General features: G+C 36.8%; 2 protein-coding genes across 5 annotated transcripts in view; both read right to left on the bottom strand.

Annotated features, from left to right (window-relative positions):
* Positions 1-10,368, bottom strand: part of dnajc6 (DnaJ heat shock protein family (Hsp40) member C6) — a 37,574-nt gene extending 27,206 nt beyond the window's left edge. The window contains exons 1-2 of one of the 3 annotated variants that reach the window (XM_023339848.1): positions 9,398-10,368; positions 3,511-3,670 (exon numbers count right to left, since the gene is read on the bottom strand). In XM_023339848.1, the coding sequence (XP_023195616.1) occupies positions 3,511-3,523 (13 nt within the window). In that variant the 5' untranslated portion in view covers positions 3,524-3,670; positions 9,398-10,368. Of the gene's footprint in view, positions 1-3,510; positions 4,028-9,397 lie in introns of those variants that run through there. The other 2 variants (XM_023339846.1, XM_023339847.1) reach the window with 2 other exon arrangements.
* Positions 10,369-12,050: 1,682 nt separating this feature from the next.
* ak4 (adenylate kinase 4) lies at positions 12,051-22,263 on the bottom strand. 2 transcript variants are annotated; one of them, XM_023340131.1, is made up of 6 exons: positions 21,891-22,263; positions 21,553-21,700; positions 20,687-20,806; positions 17,365-17,537; positions 15,469-15,587; positions 12,051-13,941 (listed from the first exon to the last, which is right to left on the bottom strand). In XM_023340131.1, exons 2-6 carry the CDS (start codon positions 21,692-21,694, stop codon positions 13,815-13,817), a joined length of 681 nt encoding a protein of 226 aa, XP_023195899.1. In that variant the 5' UTR covers positions 21,695-21,700; positions 21,891-22,263; the 3' UTR covers positions 12,051-13,814. The 2 variants fall into 2 exon arrangements, with proteins under 2 accessions (XP_023195899.1, XP_023195900.1); XM_023340132.1 differs by having other exon boundaries at positions 21,553-21,697.
* Positions 22,264-23,280: the final 1,017 nt, after the last annotated feature.

Genomic DNA, 23,280 nt, shown 5'->3' with positions numbered 1-23,280 from the left:
ACCATTTTTTGTTTCATTATACTGATAAATGTCAATGACACAAACAGAGGTAAACAATAAAGCTTCATTGTATTTTAGTGATCTACACTTGTAGGTCTTGTTTTGTCTTCAATGACTGTCTTGTGAAATAAATTGTAATTGGCCTAATTATAGGTAATGCTGTTGACACATTATTAGTCATTCACCGTACAGATTAACCAGAGGTATAGCTCTCCTTTCCTGGTTATTAACAGCTACAGAAAGGATGACACAACGGCATTACAGATCTGATAAGCTGCAGCTCCAAGCTGTCGGCATATCTGGCATACAGAGATTTATTTAATAAAAGTTTGTTCCCTTTTCTGCACCTTCATATGATGCTTATCTTCTGTTGAACAAGGAAAAGAGAAAATATAGCAGTTGTTCATATACAATGTCATGAAAAAGTCTCGAGTTATTCTATATCTCTATATAGTGACCTTTGAAGTATTTCCAGTACTTTCACTAGTCCAAAGAAAAACTACAGCCAACATTCAGACCACATCAAGGACACTCAAAACCATTCTAATGGTGCTTGTTCATGGCTAACTTGGAAAACTCAATTTCAGCAGGAAGGCCTGCATCACCTTACCACACCCTTTAACTCAGCACACATGCTGTCTTGGTCATTCGGCCACCACACTTCTACGAGGATGTTTCGTAACAATCTGAAGGATTTCTCTCTAAATATGGAGGTGTCTTCACCTCTACCAATAGTTTCAGCCATGCTGTGGCGGAGAAAATATCAGTAGCTTCATCATCTTATCAGAAGCATGACAGGATCATGGTGAGGGAGGATTTCTGTGTAGATCACAGCTCACTGTGCCATTTTGCACAATAATCTCAGTCCCAAAGCTGCCGGAACAGCTTTTTAAAGGAGTTGCTGTAGTTAAGTAGTTTTAAGGAGTTACTGTAACTGTAAGGAGATACAATGAGAGCATTTTAAAACGTTACAAACCAGCTGCTCAGTTTTTACTTTACATATTGCAAATAGTGTTTAATGCACAAATATGAACATTTTGTACATGTTTTAAAGAAATTATCCTCGTCTAGAGATGTAAAGCCCAAAGATATTCGCTTATATTTGTAAAAAAATTTCCTTTCTCTACAAAAAAAAAAAAAAGATTAAAAGCTCAAAAATAGTATGAATTATTTTTCAGGGCACCGTATCACTCCATAACTGTTCAAATCTGAACCACATGCCCTGTCTTCTCTGGGTTGATTCCCTAACTTTAGTATAACATAAACTCCTTCTGACTGCAATGTGAAGGAGTTATATCTTGATCTCTTTCTGCTCTACATCATTTCCAAACATGTCTGTTTGAATCTGCCTGCTCCTTGTTATTCTGTTCACTGGTCCCTTTTTTCCCCTCTGTGTCCAGATGGATGTGGGAGTGTGCAGCCTGGTGAGCCATTTACAGTGACGAGGCCTGCTAATGCAGACACCAGAGCAGGCTCTGATAACGACTCGATCAGGTAAAAAAGCCTGTCCACTCAGAAAGAGAGTGGGTCGGCTGAGAGCTCTTGGCTTTGCCAGAGAGATCAATGGCTTGTTTGAACGTGTCTCCCTCCTTCCAGAGAGTCAACCTTTAGCTTTCAACATCCGACTGTGTGAAAGTGGGGCATATGGATACAGAAACACACACATGCAAACATCAAAACGACTATGTATAAGTGAGTGGGCAAGGCCCACCAGGCCAAACACACATCTGACATGAGATGAGGGACCCCCTTGCCTCCTCCCCACTCCCACTCCCCTCGCCACACTGACCCTCCCACTCTCCTCATGCAGCTTCTTTTGTTTCACACAAACATTTATCCCTACAGGCAGGCTCACTGCACACAGCACTGCAGAAATGCTATACCAGATGCTAAAGCAAAGACTTTCTTTCCAATCATTATTCTCATTAGAGTCAAATTATTATTAATTAAACCCATTTCAATTTAAGAAATAGCATATCTGGCACAATTTTCATATGATTATTCATACTTCAATCTGTGCAATTGCTGAATACAACAAAAAAAGAAAAGTTTATTTACATGAAAAATTCTGCATTTCTAGGGGATGCGGGGCAAATACCAAGAGATACTACTTGGTTTACATGCATTTTAATTACAAATAGTGAAATGTCTATTTGAATGTCAGTCAAATAGATCAGGGGTGCCTGTCTGATTATTTTTTAATGGGATGTCCAGATGGAGGGTCATTAGTAGTTTTTAGGTGGTACACCAAACTAAAAGCCATAGCAGGATTTTGCTTTTGTCATATTAAGGGAATGGTGAAAAAGTCAGGTGCTGCCGAACATTTAAAATTGACAAAGATGTAAATAAAATAAATTGAATATATTCAAACAACTAAATACGGATACTAATTGAAACTGGTTATTTACTTTTCTGAATTCATCCTACCACACTTTTGCATAAGACTGTCTGTCAGTGCAGATGGCAAAATTTCTAGTAAAGGTGCACCACTCAATCGAGCAGAGATAAGAATTGGATTATTTTTCTTTAATCAGTTCAGGTAAAACATTAGAAAATCTGGGGAGGTGAGATACCTTAATTATTAAATTAATTAAACTCTATCTACTACGAAAAACTACCACTATGTGCTATCTACAAATGCATCAACAGATAACACATTCTGTGATGGACTTTGTTTTTGAATATTGTGAAAATTTGAATGAGGCTAATGATAAATCTCTATGTGTATATACTGCAAATCCATGTTTTAAACTGTTCCTTCCATCAAAAACGAAGGGAATCTGTGAAAATCAGCAGACTAATTAGGCCAAAAAGCTTGATCGGTCCGTCTCTAATATATTTGGTGTGGCATAACCTCTCTCGCAACCCCCCGCACTCCTGCATCTGAGAATCCACTGTAATAGATAAGAGACAATCATAATGTACATCACTCATAAACATCAATGATTTTTTCATTTAATAATTACAGAGACAGTTAAATCCTGCATATTTCTCAGAGCTGATGATGGTTTCACTTGCTTCGTTGAACAACAGTCTATAATTTCTAACGATTTGCATCCTGAAATACTATTCTGAAACCTGAGACCATTTCTTAGTATTGGCATTAATATAATTTCTTATGAGTAGGACAACCAAATGTTATTTAAAGTGTGTTTTCATAATTTGATTTGCAGCCTATAGAGTTTTTTAATGGTTGTCAATTCCACTTGCAGTGTATCATCTTGATATCTTGAAAATGTGAACCAAATGTGTTTGTTTAAATATAAGCTTAATTATGCTACATGTGTCTAAAAAGCCATGTGAAGTTAATTTCAGGAGGATAGCCAAAAGAAAAGCCTACATTTGACTTCAGTGTGTACTTTCAGTGTTAGCTAGAATAATGTTCCCGGCTGGTTCTCCACCGGGACAGGCCGCATTAACACTCTGTAAAGTCATCACATCTTTACTCTAGCCTTCTCCATATCAGAGTACATCATCTAATCTGCCCGGGGGGCCGCCGAGGGTTCCTACCTGAGCTGTCCATGGTGCTGCAGTCCTCCTCTCTCAGTGGGCCTGCCTTCGGTCCGAGGGTGGCCGCGATGGAGCCGCCGAGAGAGCCGCCGCCGCCGCCGCCGCTGCTGCTGCTGCTCCCCCTGCCGAAGCCGAAGCTGTCTCCGCCGCTATCGACCAGCTGCAAACATTCATAGCCATCGTAACTGGTCTTTTTCTTGTAAGCTCCCAACAAGCTCATTACAAAAGAACGCAAGGATGGGGGCGGGGGGAATTATTAAAAAAAAAAATAAAAGACCAAAGGAGCCTCAAAATGACGAGCAGGCTGCTACAAAACCCCGCCGCTGCCTGCGTTGCTACTGCTGCTGCTGCTGCTGCTGCTGCCGGGTGCAGCACATGTCCGAGGATGGGAGGACAACCGGTTTCCTCTGCTTTCTGAGAATGTGAAATGTTATCAGTAGCTCTGCTCCCTCTCCTCCCTCCTCTCTCTGTATCGCCTCCTCTATTTCTCACCGCCGCATTTCACTACGTCTCCCAGCTCCGGCTGCTGCTGCTGCTGCTGCTGCTGCTGCCCTCCAAGTTAAAGGGAAATCCACCCCAGCTCCTGCTCCCCTAACGGCAATCCTGCATTTATTATTCCCCCAATCAGCTGCTGGGATGAGCCCACTTTTTCATGTGGCTTTACGGGTTCATTTTCAAACAAACAATGCAAAGCTTTATTATTTTTATTTAAATAATAAAATAAGAGAAAACAGCTACAGCATATCAACCTTGTGAAAATAATATTTTAGACAGCTGGACATTCTAAGCAAAAATGATTTCCCATCTTTTTTCAGATAAAGTTGAGAAAAAATATGGAATCATAAATGCAAATTTAAAAATATTTCACTAATGAAAAAAAAAAACTTCGTTAAAAAGGACTTTACCAAGAGGTGGTTTTTCCTAAATGTATCAGAAGGATGGTGCAAAAATTACAACATCAATCAGGAAACTCAGATCCATTCATATTGAAAATGTATTGTGGAAACTGACATACGTTGAATGGAGAACTTCCACCCTGCAAAGCTGCTATATTGTTTTTCAAAAGTGAAGTCGATCCATTTATCATCTACTCTCACGTATCCTTGCAAGTCGCCAACTTGCCAAAGTCGCGAACTGTAGGAGGAAACTGAAAGAACCCATATGTGCTCGTCAAGAACATGCAAACTCCATGCATCTCCATGCACCCCAGGCCTCGATTTGAGTCCAAGAACTGTCTGTAGCAAGGCAACAGTTCTACCAACTGTAGCCTCATTAGTGATGCTAATGTCATAAAAACTGCAGGCTGTCAGATAAAAGAGGTCCAAAAAAGTTCTAAATGTGATGTATTTTTTATTTTAACCAGATTAAATCTCTTTTTCAAGGGAGACATGGTCAAGTGGCACACCAGTGTACAGTATGCAAAACAAACATTAAAAGGTTCAGACCACAGAAGCATCATAAAATTCACTAAAGTACAAAATAAAAAATGTACAATATCTTATTGTCAATATTCATGATTCTATAGCTTCTTCTACTTGCTCTAAAAAGAAATGTGCAATCACATTTAATATTTTTAGTAATTTTACAAAGCCAGATATATAGACTGCATTTTTATTCATTATTCTTTTTTACATATTCTTCTTTAAAGTAAAAATAAAACTGCAGAAAAACTTTCTCGAGTTGCGGTTTTATACATTTTACAAGTGGGTTGTATAATTTATAGCTATATATATTATAGCTATATTATTATAGCTGGTAACAAGTTGTTGCTTTTTTTGCTCATTTCTAATACCTAATATATTCAAATTCTGAGACTCGATTTCTTAAAAACATCTCTTCTGTGAATAAAATGCCAAGATAACAACAATATGCTGTATTATTGGAAAAGAGCATTTCAAATCTAAGTCACAGACAATTTATCTCTGATGGACAGACATTGGGATGGAAAATAAAGAGTGCCACTGTAAATTTGTGCATCTTTCTATTCCGACCCCAGGTCAGTTCAGAACCAATCTGAGCCCAAAGATGGCATGCTTCCTTCCTGTGCCCTGTCCCCTGGCAACAGAAACCCTGCATGGTTCTGAAAAGAGGACATGAGCCTGGGAAACTCTTTTTAGGAGAGCGGACGGGAGGCTCAAAGCACAGCGGGAACGGAATGTGCAAAACGGAGGATTCCTGCTCCATAACCGGATCCTACGTGCTTCCACTACACTGATGCAAATTACCTTCCTGTCCGATGACTAACCGTGTCTAACAGTAGCCATTATTCTTTTCCACTCTGCATGTTTGGAACAGGCAACAAACAGGTGCAGCAGCTCCAGGAAAGGTGAAAAATATAATTAGTTTCCTTCCTTCATCTTTTTTATTGTTACCATTTAGTTTTGTTGTAACTAAATGGTAATAAAGGTATTTGAGTATACTGATATATGTGAAGCAAAGTGCAAATTGTGATAAAAGCATTAAAGTAATTTTTGAGGTATCTTTTCTAATGGTTAGAAAATGTCTTATAAACTAATACTTAGCAGGTGTTGTGTCTTACAAAAGTAATCATACCCTTTAAATCTTTCATTCCTGAGGTTGTAACTTTTTTTAACAATAAAATGCTAGCATAATGTTTTACTTTTACCAAATTCAGTTTTTGTTAGATATAAATGGAGCTTGTATGTTATAGATGGAGACATACAATATTTGTTATGGAGGTAATTTTATTTATTTTAGATTTGTGCATTTCGGAATTTTTGGAGTCTTTTCTGCAGCTTTCTGCAGTCTTTCTCTGTATTTTGCTCCATCTTTTTTTCCAACCAGCTCCCCTGTTTCTTGTTAAGATAGGAAACACCACAGCATAACGCGGCCACCACAGTACTTCACTGTGAATATGCTAGTTAATACACAGTGGTTGTGGAGCAGACAACTAGTAGTAAACCAGTGCAACCAGTTGGCTACGCCGTATTGTATTTAGTAGTATCAGAGTAAAGGGGATCAATACAGAGGCCTCAAAGACTTCCAGGTGAAATTGCAACAAAAGGTGTCAAACTTTTCAGATTTTCAGACTTTTCATCCTAAATCTCAATTAAATACATTAGTGCTTTGTGGCTGTGAAAAAGGTTGCAGGGGAATAAATACCTATGAAAGACACTACATTTAAAAAAAAAAAAGTCCCCTCAAATGAATGAGCAACAACTTTGCTGCTAACATGGATGATAAAAGGTGATGGTCAACAATAAGAAGGCACAACTTTACTTTATTTAAGAGAAACAGAAAACAGAAACAGAAAAACTGGTTTCTGAGCTGCTTTCATTCTACAACACGTTTCACTGTGGACAATAACAATATCTTATCTTAGCTGGAAACTACTGTACATACCACACATAAGGGGTTGGATACAAATTTACACCACACTTTTAAGATTTTTAGTTGTAAGATCACTACTTTTACTTTTTGTCTAATAGCTAATCATAGTCCTTTGTCCATTGCAAGTTATCCTAACAGGTATTAGATGTTAAACTTAATTTGTGCACATTTTGCAACTTCTTCAGTGTTTAAAAGCCTTTTCCTCAAACTGATGGATGTTTTTAAGATACACTTTTAAGTTTTTATGGCTCAGATTTACAAAGAGCATGCTCTACATCTTATATTACCCATGCTAACCTGAAAATCCATGTTTAGTCTTTTTCTCATATAATCCTTCCTAAAACTGGCGACACCAGTGGTAGAGCAAGTGGACAGCCAACATTTACTACAGTTCTTTCACAAGTTGGATTTCCAGCCCTGGGCCATTTACTTCATGTCATACCCTTTTTTCTTTACCTCTCTGCTCCACTTCCTGCCAAGCTACTATTAAATAAAGGTCACTAGTTACAAAAAAAACTTTCAAAAAATCCTTCCTAAAAATGTTTTTTCTTTCATAACTTCTCTCTGCACATCTCCTTCATAAAGAACATTGTTTTATGAAGGAAAGTACTGAAAATCATTTGCAAATTATTTGTGCAACATTCCGGGTAGTGTGGGCATGCATTATAAACTCTTTATGTGCTTTTAAATATGCTGCAGAAACTGAAATTGCTTTATGACACATGACAGAGAATGATTCTGAATGCATCACAGTCTTTACTGCTTTTTACCACCATTCTCTAGTATTTACTTAGGATTGATGATTATCCACATAACAGTTAAAGCAAAATCAAGGAATCTGCTGGATCAGCTGAAGGATTAGGAATAAACTTGAACTGAGCAGCTGTAGCATTAGCTTCTCAGATCTTATATTTTTTCCAAACTCACAGTTTGCATCGACACCACAGTGCCCTGTAAAAGTATACAGCAGTATTGAATTCAAACTTTTTCACACTTTGTTTCTTAACCATGATCATTAGTATTTTATTGGGATTCTGCATGACTGATCAATAAAAAGTAGTGCATATTAGTGCACGTTTTGCAATAGATTGTCAACCGAATTTTTATCTGGTCCCATTCTAATGCTAAATGATCTAAACTGTACCATTTTACCTCTTGCTGTACGTTTAGGGTCAACGCCTGTCAAACACTCCAATGTAGGATTATGGGTGAGTTATTGCAGTCTTCATGATAGACAATGTTTTCTGCACATTTTAATTAGAGGGTATCAGGTTGAAGGGGATCAATACAAATACATGCAGCTCTTTATTTTATTTTATTTTCTAATATATATATATATATATATATATATATATATATATATATATATATATATATATATATATATATATATATATATATATATATATATAGGCTATATAAACTTACTTTATGCACTTTTTGTGGTTTACCATATAAAGATCCTAGTGGAATATGTTAGAGCTTGTAAAACTGTGAAGTAGTTCAATAAAAATGAATGCTTTTGCATGTAAGTGTAGTTTATAGTTATAGTCGTAACTAATTGTTTATAGTTTCACTGCTGAACTTTTTTCCAAATGTCCAAAGATTTAAACATTTTCTTGCATTTCAATGGAGTTCAGCTCCTCATTCCTGACAAGAAAGTAATTGTTTCTGTTGTAAAAAAAAAAAAAAAAAAAAAAAAAAGCTTGTCACGTCCCTGAGTAATGATCATAACATGGAGCTAAACCAAGAGCTGTTAAGCTGTTCACGTGATGTGTGTGACGCGCAGTGATGTGACGATGCGCAGTTGGACAGCGGAAGAGGAGCTGTCCTCTTAGAATAAAGCGTTTCCTGATAAATAAGGCAAGTGGCTCTGATAAATCAGAAAAACGACTGACATATCTCCCCCGTAACGATAAGTTTAATTAAAGATACACGTCTTTCATGTCGTTATTTAAAATAGAAACTGGTATATGAATAATTGTTATTTCTCCCCTGAAAACACGGATTGCACGAATGGGTCAAAAATATCCAACTGTCTGAAGTAGCAGCCTTCCCACTACTCTTTCAGCCAAGTCATCGATTGAAATGACATTATGTGGAATTTCCGCACAATGGGTTCAAAAATTATGAGAACAGATTATTTGTTTAGAAAAATCGACCCTCGTGACAAAAATATCCCAAATGATGTCATTCATAACCCGGCTGTGTGCGTCCCAAACAGGCCCGGACGACCCAACTTTTTGGTTTATCTTTTTTTTTCTATATGCCTCGAGAAAAATAACATAATGTTACCTTGAAATATGTGCATGTTCATTAAAATAACAGGGCTGCCATGCGAGCGCAAGATGCGCTTTGAGTGTGAGTGGTCACGATTTGTAAGGGTAGCTTAATATTATGTAACATCCAGGTTCCGATCATGATGTGCTCATCTTCTCTGTTGAAATGATGCGAAACAACAAAGCTGGGGTTTACAAAAACTTATCAAAAAATCAAAGCGATGACCACAAACTGACAGTCCAAAGGAGACTTTTACCTTTCAGAGCGTTTTCTATCATTCTCCCAGGAGCGCCGTCTTGTGCCGCTGTGGAGATGCGCTTTGAATCCCGGCTGCGCGCGCGCACACGCACTGACCTTTGCTTTGTCATTCACTGTCAGCCGAAGGGTCAAGGCGTCAAGAGCCCAGTGACAACTGGGCACCTCTGCAGGGATTTCCAGGTAGATCCCAGTTTTACCTGTCGGTGAAGCTGTGGAGGTGCCGAGCTACTGCATCATCACACCGCTAAACGCGTCCTTGGCGTAGGACCAGAAAACAGGACTGCCATTGGTAGATCTGTAGCGCATGTGGATGTGAGAAAGCAAGAGGGCATCACTGGCTAGAGTGTTCATGGATCTGTCCAGCAGCGGCGCTCTGTGCTTCCTGACTGGAACAGGAAAACATGGAGTGCATTTTAGTGACAGAAACAAAAAATCTGACAAACCGCATAAGTTTTCATACCTTGATACTTTCCATTGTCTTGTCGTCTATCTAATGAGATTCTGATTGACCAGCACATAATAGTGCATATTTGAGAAGTGCAAAACAAATGTTAAAAAATTGCTGTGCAACTAAAAAAACAAAAAGTCTGACAAGCGTGGCATGCATTTATATTTAGCTCCTTGTATCTTGATACCCATGAACATAATCCAGCTAAACCTTCTGGTTGCTCCATCATACATCTGAAATAAAATTTATTCTTGTTGGAGATCTGTGACTTGCAACTATCCGGTTCACTTCATCAAATCAGACTGCTTTGTGTTGGTCTTAAAATATCCTGAGGTTTGTGCCTGTGTTAAGCAAAATAACTGGGATGACTAGTTTCGCAAAACATAATTGCAGACAATTCAGGAATACAATGTATTAGTTTTGGTCATTTCCAAACTAACTCAACTATTTCTTGATGAATTATGTACCAATAGTAAGAATGTCATCAACAAATGCAAGTCTGCACTAATTCATGACGTCTGTCTGATGTATAATTTTTTTGTTCAGATTGTCTTGTGATCCATTTTGCTTTCTTTATTGTTTAATTGTTTTTTTAAATAACTGTTTGTTATTAAATGAAATAATAACACTATGAGTAGTAAAGGATTTGCTAGCTGTGTGACTTTGTCATCTTGGATTTTGCTGTTTTGATTGATCACTGTCATTGTAACTGTTGAGTCTTTTACTTCTATACATCTACTTACTTCTATAGGCTGAAACAAACACAAAAGACGGATGAATTCTTTGGAAAGAATGCACTGAAGTTAAAGTAAATTCATCAAGCTAGAGCAAAGTGTTCATCTAAAGCTGAGCTCTGCAAACACAAACAGAGCTGCACCTCATGTGGAAGGTAAACACAGAAGATGAAGCTTTAATCTGTGTCAGACAGTGGAGTGGAGTTTAACCCAAGCCCTAAAGCACATTGGCTTTACTTACAAATCCCCCAGGATTAGAAGAGGAGGAACAGACAGACAGACAGACAGACAGACAGGCAGGCAGTTAGGCATTCAGAAAGAAACACTCCCACCTGAAATCTGACCTACTTCATGGGTAATTCGACTAAAAAACAGACAAATCTGAAAAATAAAAGTAAAACTGCTGCAATAATCTGATTATTGCAGCAATAATCTGATAATCTGATTTCAAAAGCGTGTGCACCCCAAAATAATATTTTGTTGGAGCAACTTTTGATGAAATTTTAATATTCTCTTTTTGTACCCATTTATTGTTTTTTCATGAATTGCCCAATCCAGCTTGTACATTTGTTTTGCAAAGTCAATCCTACCTTTAGATGCATGCCTTTTCCAGCACACCTGAATCAAATGGTTGAATTCCCTCTACAGTCATTCAACTTTGAAGAGGAACGGTAACCAGTCATTCATTTGATTCAGGTGTGTTAGAAAAGGTATGCTTCTAAAAGTTGAAGGACAGAAGCTCTTGAGCACTGGAGTGGTGGACCCCTGTGATGTGTGTGTGGAGTCTCTGTATTTCTGAAATATGAAAGACCTTTTCATCCTCATCTTTCTAGATTTTGAGACATCAGATATAGCTATGATGCAAAGCCAAAACGTTTTAAAGTTATTTTTGATACATACTGCAACTGAACCAGGTAACAATTCCTTATACCTGAGAAATACATAACTCCCCCAGACCTCTGTTAATTTTATGAAATTCCTTAATCTATAAGGTTTTGATTTTGTATAACCTCTCTACTAATACACAGTAGCTAAATGACACAAATGTTATGTAATGGAAATCATACCAGAACAGCAACATTTTATAGATTAATCAAATTCACTGTAATTGATAGGACTGTAACTAAATTAACAGGTGCTACAACCTAGGATTATTGTAATGGTGTTCATACTTTTGCAAACAGATTACTGCACATTTTTTATTATATCTGATTAAAAATAAAAGCATTTTGTCATGGTAGTTTTGTTCCTAATGTTACTAAAACCAGCCATGTGTACTTTTGAGACCCACCACATGCACAAAACCAAACACTGAATGAGAATTACATAATTCCACCTATTGTACCCCAACATGAATGACTTTGTAGAGTATTACTTAGAGAGTACAATCAGCTTAGGTGTGCAGACTATACATACGGAAGGAACAATGTCACAAGTTGCAACACTCACTTGATTAACCAAACAAGAAGTCATGCTTTCAACAAAAGTTTTATTGTTCTTGGAATGTAACTTCATTTTAACCACGTTATGTGAAAACAAGGCAGAAATATCTCTGTGGCCTTACACAAAAGCTATGTAGCGTTGCATTGTAATTTCACCACTTTAGTTGCTCAACCATTCATTTCTGACCCTGCAGCTTGCATGCTTACTTAAAGCGTGAAAGCTATGCTTTTAGTAAGCTGCTCCATGTCAGCTCTCATCCTACAGTTTCTTTTCCTTTGGTCTATCTTTAGAGAGACGACGTACAGTAAAATACCCCAAATCCACTGTCCTTAGAGCCTAAATATGAAAACAACAACAAAAAAACAAAACAGGTTTGGCGTCCGTTACAGCCTGTCACTGATTTAAAGCCGCTATTTACAGGCTTCAAGCTGTAACTTCATAATTTGGTTAAAAAGCAGAACCATAGGGTCACAGAACTGAAGAAACAATTCAAACTTATCTTTGTTTGTCAGCTGCTAAGATTGGTGAACACTTTACCAAGTTATTACACACGGCAAACTTTAACTGATGGAACCAAAGCTATTCTCTATGGCAAGTAGCTGTAAAGCAAAGCCAGCAAAGTTGCAACACTCTTGCAATGACAATTGATATAGTACATAGAAAAGAACCCCCGAAGTGACTGTAACAGTGTCAGAATCATAACAAAAAGTTGTTTTTCATATATGCACCAACAGGAAAATGTTACACTTTATAGAGAGAAATTGTAAGGCAACACTAGAGTATATTTAAAGAAATGGAACAACATTCAAGGCATTAGCTTCAACACCTCCAGAAAAACTAATCCATCAACAACCCAAAGAGGTTCCCAGTTCCCAATACCTATGAAACGAGTGCATACATAATCACAGAGCTCATTTAGGTCAAAACAATTGCTGAAAAACATGGCAGCACATTTGTAACCAATGACTTACGTTACATAACAAACTGCCATCAGGCACATGTTGGGGCACAAATATGGAAAGATAAGTTTTCCAGCTTAAAGTTTGAAGCAATCATATGGAATGTTCACTGAAGATGGAAGTCCTGCTTGGAAAGTCAGAGGAGCCTCACCAAGTCAGCATCCCAAAATCCAATATGGCTGCCAAACAAATGAAAGGCAGTGATAGCTGCAGTATCAACTTCTGTATCTCAATAAATCAGCCACAAAGTTCTGTTTAAACTGCCAGCAAAAATGGCAGGGTTTTTTGGCAGCAAAAAAACCCCACAGTGTTTTAATAAAAATATGCAGTTATTGGCTTAGTTTGCTAATTGTGATTAGCCTGGTTACTAACAATTATCATGAAATTAAACAGTTTTTTTTCAATTTGGAAATCTGCCTTGATAAAGCATTTTGTTTAAGGGTTTGTTGTAATTTGTGTATATCACACCTCTAAATTTTTGGTGTATAGAAAATATTTGAGCTGCCATTAAAAATGGACTTTTTTTGCTCTGCCTTTTAAGTCTGTACACAGGTATGATTGAAAATAAGAAAAGTCACACAAACTACAGGGAAAGGAAAAGACAGTTCTCTCAAAACCCATAGAGACGCCTACATTTTTCAAAGTGATAATTAGAAAATCATGGCAAATGATTATTTTACCATTATTAAGTAGAAAACCTTGGAAATGTTTGTGCACAACCATTCATAAAAATCAAACAACATGTCGATTTGTGTCTTAGTGCATTTTGTTGGAATCTCATTTCAGCAAGTAAAAAAAAAATCCTTCCTCTTTCTTCTCTGTGGTCTCTTCTCAGGGTACTTGGGTTGGATGGGCACCTGACGGCTGTGTGTGCATCTTGGTGCTGAGGAGAGAGTTGATGTAAGGCCAAATCTTGTCAGTCTCTGTTCCAGAAAATGAATGCAGGACTCCTTGTGATCTGAGTGAAGATAAACAAAATAGAAGAAATTGGTTGTGGCTATCAAAATATTTCAGATGAAGTAAAAAACAGACAAAGTCTTTTCTTGACATCTAAACGTTTTACTTCAACTGACAGAAACTTAGATGGGAATTAAGGTTTCTCATTAAAATCTAAAACAAATCAAACACACACAAAAAAAACAGGAGGTAGGAGTTGGTCCTGTAACCGGTGGGTTTCTCAGTCTCAGTCGTTGTGTCCTTGTGTTTTGGTCAAGACTCATCACCAGCTTTGCTGCTTTTAGCATGTTTCAGAATGTTTAATGACAGAGGCTGAAAGCGTGACAAAGTAAAACAGAGCAACTTTGCTGGACTCCATTGAACCATTATATGCTAAAATGTGTCTGCTATTCATTATAAATAAATTACAGACACATATTCACTTCTCAAATAAATCTTCCTTTTAAAACATTTTCTACATCTTTGTCTTTCCCCTGACTTCATTTCCAACATCTTATTAATACTTTGAGTTGTTAACATTGAGTCTCCTCCCCTCAGTAACAATGTTCATTCTGAAGAGTGTCGTTGCCAGACCGACCAGTAATTCTTACTGTGATGCGTTCACTGTTTATCCAGAAAGAAGAATATTTGTAAGTTTTTGTCCAGTTGCTGGTCAGGCTGAATCACCCTGAAAATCATCTGTTTGGTACCCGTCGATTTCTTGATGCATCTTAAAAAGGGGCAATATTATGTAAAAAAACACTTTTTTGAGCTTTACATCTTGTTATAATGTTATTCCCTCATGAAAACCATACCTGGAGTGTTGCCTTGACTCTTTCATGCATGTTTGAGAAATCGTTTAATCTCCCGCAGCAATATTTCAGCTGTTCAAAACACGTGGGGGGACTTAGCACTGCCGTCGAAGACGAAGCTCTTCCTCAGAGCTGCAGTTTACAAACTTGTGAGCTTCCGCAGCCCTCTGCTGAGTCTCCCCTACTCAGCTCCTTCAGACTAACCAGCAGCAATTAGAAAACAACTGGTGGAACTGTGCATATGCTGAGCTCATTATAGGAGCTACTTCTCAATGAAATGATGGTAAAACCATTGCTAAAAGGTTAATAGAGGAGTGATGTTGGGATGGCTTCCTGAAGGCAGAGTTTCAGAAAGAGCAGGAGTTTTTAAAGAGACAGAGGCCCAATTTCAAGGTGTTAATTAAAAATTAAATGAAAATTAAATGAAATTTATTTTAAGTTATATTTTATATGGTATTTTTATAACAAATGGTTTTAACATAGTTACTTGAGTATGCTAAAAAATGGCACTATGTGTCTGAAAAACACAAAATGCTGCCGCTATAATTAACTCCCTGTAATCTTGTTATTATGATAATAATTAGATAAGATAAGGATTCTTGTAAGTTAATGACACGATCAGTTAGATGTTTGAAAAGCAAGAGTTTATAAGTATTTTCAGAAAATATGAGTATCTTTAAAATCTTCACACCAGAGATGTTCTGATTTCAAACTGGTCAGCATAAAAAGCAACTTACTTGTACAGATCTATAACAGGCTTCGCCAATTCCTTGTAATGTCGGAGTCGTGCCATCAGAGCCTCTGGTTTATCGTCATCGTGCTGAATCAGCGGCTCCCCAGTGATGTCATCTTTACCCTGAGGAGGACAAGCCAAGGTCACAACAATTCAAAGCTGCAACAGTCTGTTAAATCCTCCAGGGCAGAGAATTACATCAAATTGAAAAATATTTTCCCATAAAATGCTCCTCATTATATACCAAAATATAACCAGTGAAAACATCCCATAGTCACAAAACTATTAACTAAAAATTACAAGCTGAACATCACAAAAAAAATCCTTTTTATTTATAACTTTTTGTGTTTTCTTCCAAAAGTTGAGTTCTATAAAAAGATTTCTAAATTCTGAGTCAAATCTCTTTCGCCTTCCAAATGTAAATAGTTAAATCTCATGTCATTAAATTACATTAAAACAAAATTTATATTATTTAAAAAGTTTATTTATCCTCTATATTTTGAGAGTCTTTCAATTTAAAACATGTTAGTACTTGAATGCCTGAAAAGCGAGTATAAAAATTTGAATTTATTGTGGATTTTCTCTGATCTATATGTGACAAAATTATACATACAGGCTCAAATATATATATACACAACTCCACTAATATTTGGAGGTTGGAATTTGCAAGTTTTCCATTCTGATCATTAAGCAGATTCTGGCTTAATTCTGTTAGAAATTTGATCAATCTTCTTTTCAGAATTGGTAGACATGATTTAAATTCGTTGTTTCCCTGATATGAACCTGTTTTTTAAAATCATACTTAATAAAGTTTCTTCAGGTTGGAGGTTGGGTCCGTTCCAGAAGGTTAATATTAGCCTGACTTGTGCTTTTCAAAATCAGTTCTGATGTGTTTGGTATCATTGTACTGTTGTGAAACCCATCTACATCCACGTTTAAACCATATTTACAAAAATAGCTATAAAACCTACTAATATTTATAACTTTAACCGATACTATATTAGGGTTGACAGTTTGAGCGGAGATGGGTGCTGCAACACAGCAATTTTCTTTGGCTTTGGAAAGAATTAAATTAGGATAACTTGAAGCTTCTTCAACTCTTCTTCCGTAACTACTTCAACTCTACTGAAGGTTTGAGGACGGTTCTTAACATCCAGATCCATAATGGAAACCAAGCAGTTCAAACTTAGCCAAGCAGAGTCTTTCAAACATTTAGTTCAAATTAAACTGGAACCCTGCTGATAATTGAACAAAAATCATCTGAAACCAGATACAGACTGTGCATTAGAGTTGTGTCCTGACCTGTTTAATGTTAAAAGAAAAGCATTTGTGCTAAGACCTAAATAACCTAAAATGGGAGTTGCTGTCAAAAACTTTGACTAAATTCAAACTAAGAGGAAAAAAGGTAATGGGTCCTTATGTAGAGTGTATACAAATATCTGGTTTTAATTTTATTAGTGGGTGTATGTATATGTTTGAGTTGGTATGAATATATTTGACACTGTGAATTAGAGGAATTCCACATAAAGTTTAACCTTGTAACCAATTCTTGCTTTTAAAATTACACGCTGTACAACCTTTCCAGTCTGCATGCATGTTAGAATATGATGAGCTTGTAAACTTCTGAACATCAACACCTGTAGAATTACAGTAACCATTTCTCTGCAGTATAAAGAAAGAAGCGTGAGCGTTACTTCAGGAGTAATGAGACTATGGTTGTGTTTTCCCCCGTCGCCCCCCTTTTTTTAACGTTTTTGCTGAATCACTATGAACTCTAAATTCTTCTCAGCTTTGGAACACGCCCGTACAATCTGTGTGAGGAAACAACAAGTTGTCACAACATCTAGAGCTGCGGATTTGAATCTTTGCCAGCAAGGGCTCACTTTTACATGTTTGATACCTGAACTCGAGGGGGGTTGAATCCCATGTTGTAAACTCTGCCGCTGGCAGGGTGGACCCAGCGGTCACTCAGCCTCTCCTTCAGAGTCTCATAGGGAATGTTGAGGCTGATGACCAGGTCCATCTGATAGAGGCTGTTGAGGGCCTGCGCCTGCGTCAGGGTACGGGGGAAACCTGGACACATTTCAGAGGGAGAAGCAAGAAATGCTGAGTTGTCATTACAAGCTGTGTTTTATGATTACACACACCTTGTTTATTTTCCCTCGAAACACACTGCTGCATTTGACAAGTTGTGATTTATGATTTCAATTTGAACAGGCATATTATGTATGAGTAATTCCTAATTTTACAATTTCAAACTATGATGATAGGTTGTTATTGGCAACACAACTTGACCTTGCAATGTGTGCTGATTTCCACTGAAATGGCCTGTGGCTGAGCTGTGATAACAGAATTATACATTTGTGATAAAAACTCAAAGAAAAAAGCATAGCTGATCAGGTCCTGTTAATTAATTAGTTTGTAAATTTAACAAAGCTGAGGAAGGCGAAGAGTAACTGCCTAAATTTAAAATTAGAAATGTATTCAGTTTTTCTGTACCCTCCATGTTGAGGAAGCCAATGACTGTGTTGGATAACTGTCAGGTCAGCAATCTTCCACTTTAATTTCTGATTTCCTTTAGCTGTAAGCTAATGGACCATCAACCAAAACAGAAATCTCTGAGTCGTGAATACACTACTCACTGTTTCAAACTATTTTATGTAGCACATTATCTGCACAAATGTGTACAATGTGTGTATTATGCATAGTTTATATTTCTGCACAGTTTATATTTCTATTTTTTGCATGCTTTATTTTATCTGACTACTTATCTATTTTATACCTAAATGTAATATTTTTGGTTTCCAATGTGGTCAAGAAAGTAAGAATTTTATTTTATAAGGAAACATTTTTCCTTACTGTGCATATGATAATAATAGCTTTGAATTTATATTGTGAGCTTTTCAATAGATACATTCACTTTGCTTTGATGTTCTAATATACTGATATGACCCTGCAGGCATTGGAAATCAGATCATCTTCATGAGTAAAATAAATTTTTGTTTTTCTGACCTGGAGTTGTGTCCTATCTCGACTAATTGTTTACTTGTTTATATTCAAGATCCAATGTTTAAACACTAAAGTTTATTCCATCAATGTTCCGCAAGTTTCTCCACCGCAGAGGGTAAAGTTTAACAATGAAAATGTCACAGCAATCTCTTTTCTTTTTGTGTGTTTTGTGTGTATGTGTGTGTGTGTGGTTCCACACGCAAAGTATGTTAAAACAATGAGCCTAGTTGTTTCTCCAGAATTGATGCTCTATGGCCATGATGACAGATGTTCCGCCACACCCAGAAATTACAGACAAGCCCAATTTAACAAGAATGGTGACACGTCAACAAGGAATCTTTTACATATATTTATTGACATCTATTTAAGCTGCATGGATTTAGATGTTACAATTAAGGTCAGTAAGTTCAAGAGTTGCACCTGTTTTGTTTCTTAACATACTTTCAGAGAGTTGGTTTTCAAATTCAAAGTTTCCATACTTTTCCAGACTACAATTCCCAGAGTCCACTGTTTTTTAGCCCATTTTAAAAGTAGAAATACAAAGTGTCAATATGGATTCATGGGATTTCAATAGTAATCAGACTCTAAACATGGAAACTGTTTGAACCAGATACAGAAAAGAATGAATAAAAGATCAAATTGTAGAAGGATAAATGAATTTGCTTACAGTTGAAAGAAAAATGCACAAACAGTGAGCAAAATGACTGATGTTGGATGGACAGTCTGACAACATGACTAGACAGGGAATAACGAGTAAACAAAATCCCCATCTGTCCCTACTCCTTTTTTATTGTTTTCAACACTTTGCCATAAAACATATTTAAATTACATTCCAGACTCTTCCAGACTGGATAGGAACCTTGATATTTCCTGCAGAAGGACTGGCTGCTCACAATTAAAAGCAAAGGTCAAAGATAACTGGAATACATAATCAATAATCACAGTTTGAGAAACTCTTACTATTCTGAGAAATGAACTATATGAGCAAGGTGTCAAGGGATTTTACCTGTACTGAATATTATTAGTATATATGTAACATTATTTAATATGCTTATGACTACAACTTTATATCTACTTTTAGATTTTACAACAATAATATTTTCAAATTTTTAAAAGAAGACAACAAAATAATTTCTTGAATATTATTGTCAAAATGATGACAAAATGATAGAACTAAAAAGAAGTCCTTCTAGCATGAGTGCCAGTCTACTTAGTAAATCTTATTCAAACATATAGCATGAAAAAACACAGCGAAGCCCCTAGAACTAGCTTTTCTTAAAAACATTTCTCAGATCTTTAACATTATTGGCCAAAGTTACAAAGGGCTGCTGTGAAGAAAATGTGGCTCTAGAGCCGCAGGTTGCAGAGCCGTTAGAGAAAGAACAGAAAAAAAGTCTACTGAAAAGCCTCATCTGAGCTGAGAAGGACAGTAAAGTAAACATTAAAGTTTAAGGCTGGCTTGGTTCCTGAGGGGTCATGAAGTTCAAATCCAGCTCAAAAAATGTGACAAGATACTACAAGTGCAGCACTCCATAACCAGGTAAAACTGACTGAAACAACACAACCAAAACTAGTAAATTAACAACCAAATGGGAACGATATGAGTCAAATTCATTGCAATAGTAATTCAATAAAAAAGTTTGGAAATAAAATATTAGCTGAAATCAAACTGGCCAAACATTATTTTCTTCTTTTCCTATGGATCTACTTTTTCTGTGTTAAAATATATTCTTCCAGCCAGCACTGTGAATGATTACTGCTTTGTCAAAACATCAAAAGTACAAGGGGCTATGCGTAATTAAGTTAAGTCAGTTAGTGTTTATCCACGCTGTTATTTTTACAAACACAGACATGATTAAACCTGCTTTTTGAGATTTTAATTTAAATAAACTTTTCTACACAATGACTCAGATTCAGTGGCAATGTAAATGGTCAGACTTGTTTATGAAGTGTTTGCATGTGGTCCTGCTAATAAATTTGCAATTCACTGAAGGGTTCTGAGGGGTGGCATTTGGTTGGGCCAATCAGCTTTAAGGGTTAGCTGGCAGTTCTCACAACTACCTTCAGGGTGCATGGCAGAAAACATCTTTCTTTACAATGAATCATGACTAGAAACTGAAACGGTTATGTACAGTTCTGCTTTTTTTCCCCCCTGTGCATCAGTGGAATTGAGTAAGCAGAAGCAAAAGTGGCAAAAACATAAGCTTTCTTACCATCTAGTAGCCAACTGTGGTTCCGCAGCTGCTCCAGTTTGGGCAGCATCAATCTGGTCATCACTTGGTCAGGCACCAGCATGCCTCTGTCTATGTAGGTCTTCGCCAGCACGCCAGCCTCTGACACATGACAGCCAAGTAAACATAGAGCACAGCATGTTTGTTTCTGCTTCCTGATGTTGAAGATTTTAAAAAAGAAAGAAAGGGGGGAAAAAGCAGGACAAGATAGAGCCGAGCCTGTTGGGTTCGTCATCACCAGCATAAACCTTTTAAGTTTATGATGGAAGCTGCAGGGTCTCTTGTGGGTTATTACATTAATACTTCCACGGAGTCCCAGAGTTTAACAAAAACATCATTCAACTGAAAAAAAAAACAAACAAAAACAAAACCAGAGAAACATCAGAACTTTCTTAAGCTCTTTATGCCAAACTTTTGTGTTGTATTATTTATACCTTGTTGGGAATTGAAGCAATTCTATGTGGAAAGTTAATTCAAAATACGTGAGAAAATTATGAGAGAGCGATACATTTTTCAATAAGGTAACAAACTGCCATAAAGTCTTGTGAACACCAGAATGGTCAATCAGTTTTTTTGCTTGTTTTGAGTGCTGCTGTGGGGCCAGAGACTTGCTGCAGCTATTAAGTCAAGTAGTCATTTCTTCTTAAAAAAGCAAAACAAACAACAAGTATGACCCCTTAAAGTTTTTATTTTAAAGTTTTCTTTAACAATATCTGCCCTATTTATTCCAAAATTATATTATTATTGTAGTGGAATCCCCCTACATTGCGAAAGACCAGAAAAAAAAGACTAATTTTGGGTAGGCTCTTCCTGTTGTCACCACTTAAATGTTGTTTTGGCTTTCCTACCTGTGTTGGCTGCTATACCCTCCCGTAGAAAGTGGCCACTGGACAGGTACTGCAGGCCAAAGCTTTGTGCAATCCTCTTGCAGATCGTGCCTTTTCCAGATCCCGGTGGACCCAAAACAGCAGCACGCAAAAGCTTGGCCATATCCTGCTACAATAACAAAGAGTTCCCAATGTAAAAAAAAAAAAAAAATTAGAATTAAAGTGTAGGAGATGCTCCAGATTTAGGTTTGCACCAGAAGTACCAGTAATTTGTATTCTGCTGCACACTTGAACAACCAAAACAACGGCTTGGAACTATATTTTAGCTTGTCAGTGGAATCGTGTGGATCTTTACGCACTGCCTTCTCTTTGCGTGCAGCGGAACTGTTCCCCTTTTGGACAGGAATGAAGTCAAAACGCCTTTTTTTCCTTTTCCCTCTTTCGCTCCTGTAGACGTGGGTCGCTCCCTGCGTCTTTAAGAACAGAGGCTGTCCTCCGCGAATGAATGAGAGAGTCTCCACAACGCCCTATTTTTTTGCGCGCATCATCCAGGAAAAATGCGGATGAGTTTACTTCGCTGGGCAAACTGGTTACTGTAGTTTTTTAATACAGTGGAAACAGTTTACATAAGTAAGAGAATTAGATGATTAAATTGCTTTTACAACTCATTCATTTAAATGTAACATAGCAACACAATAAATCGAGCGCGAAACTTCCAAATAAGACAAAATAGAGAGAAGACCAAACGTAAACAATGGCAGAAAAAAAAAACGTTGTAATATTTCCGGTATTGTCTGCGTCACTTCCTCTCACTGGAACACGGTATTGGCAACAGGAAGTGAAACAGAAGGTAACCGCAGGTGTTTCAATTAGCATTTATTTTATTATACATTTTATTTTTTGAAAAATAATACAGTTATTTAAAAAAAATCACAAAATTATAGTTTATATGGAAAAAAGAATAAAAACAACATCAGGAAATGACACAATAATAGCGACAAACATAAGGTTATTGATTATTTTTCTGTTTTGTCAAGTAAAATAACTCCCCCTGAACATCAAAAGCAGAACCACCACACTGATACTCATCTTTATCTGTCTGCAACAAATTGTTAAAAAATTTTAATATTAGAATCCCTTTGATAGTTGAAGTCATTCATTCTGTATCTTGTAATTGTGTTTTCTATTTTATGGTTTTTAGTTTTGCCTTGTCTTGTTAAATCTTGTTTAGCGTGCAATTAAATTACAATGAATTGATTCAAACTAATAGTACTACTACTGTTGTCATATTAATATATTAGCAATAATAACATAATTTAGAATACTGCTTCAGCGTGGGGAAATACAAGTGATATCAGCAATAAAAGGTCAGTTTGATCATGAGGACTCACACAAAGGTAAGAAATACATAGAACTATGAATAAAAAACTGTCAGAGCAAGTCATTAGAGAAGTGTATATCTATATATATATATATATATATATGGGTGGGGGGCGTGTGTGTGGGCGTGTGTGTTGTTATTTGAATGTTATTTGTCATGATAAAACTGTGAAAATAACAGTCAGGATGAAAACACGTATTGAGTTTGTTAGGAGTAGTGACAGTTATAAAGTCTTAAAAGCTGCCAAGGGAAAGAATCTAAGATAATGCTCCTTTGTACACCTAGGATGCAGCGGTATGTTACTGAAGGAACTTTCCAATCCAGTCACGACTTCATGCACTGGGTGGGAGACATTGTAAAACAGTGAT

This window comes from Xiphophorus maculatus, chromosome 9 (assembly GCF_002775205.1).
Source record: "Xiphophorus maculatus strain JP 163 A chromosome 9, X_maculatus-5.0-male, whole genome shotgun sequence".
NCBI classification, from domain to species: Eukaryota; Metazoa; Chordata; class Actinopteri; order Cyprinodontiformes; family Poeciliidae; genus Xiphophorus; species Xiphophorus maculatus.
This window is presented reverse-complemented; position numbering and strand designations above follow the sequence as displayed.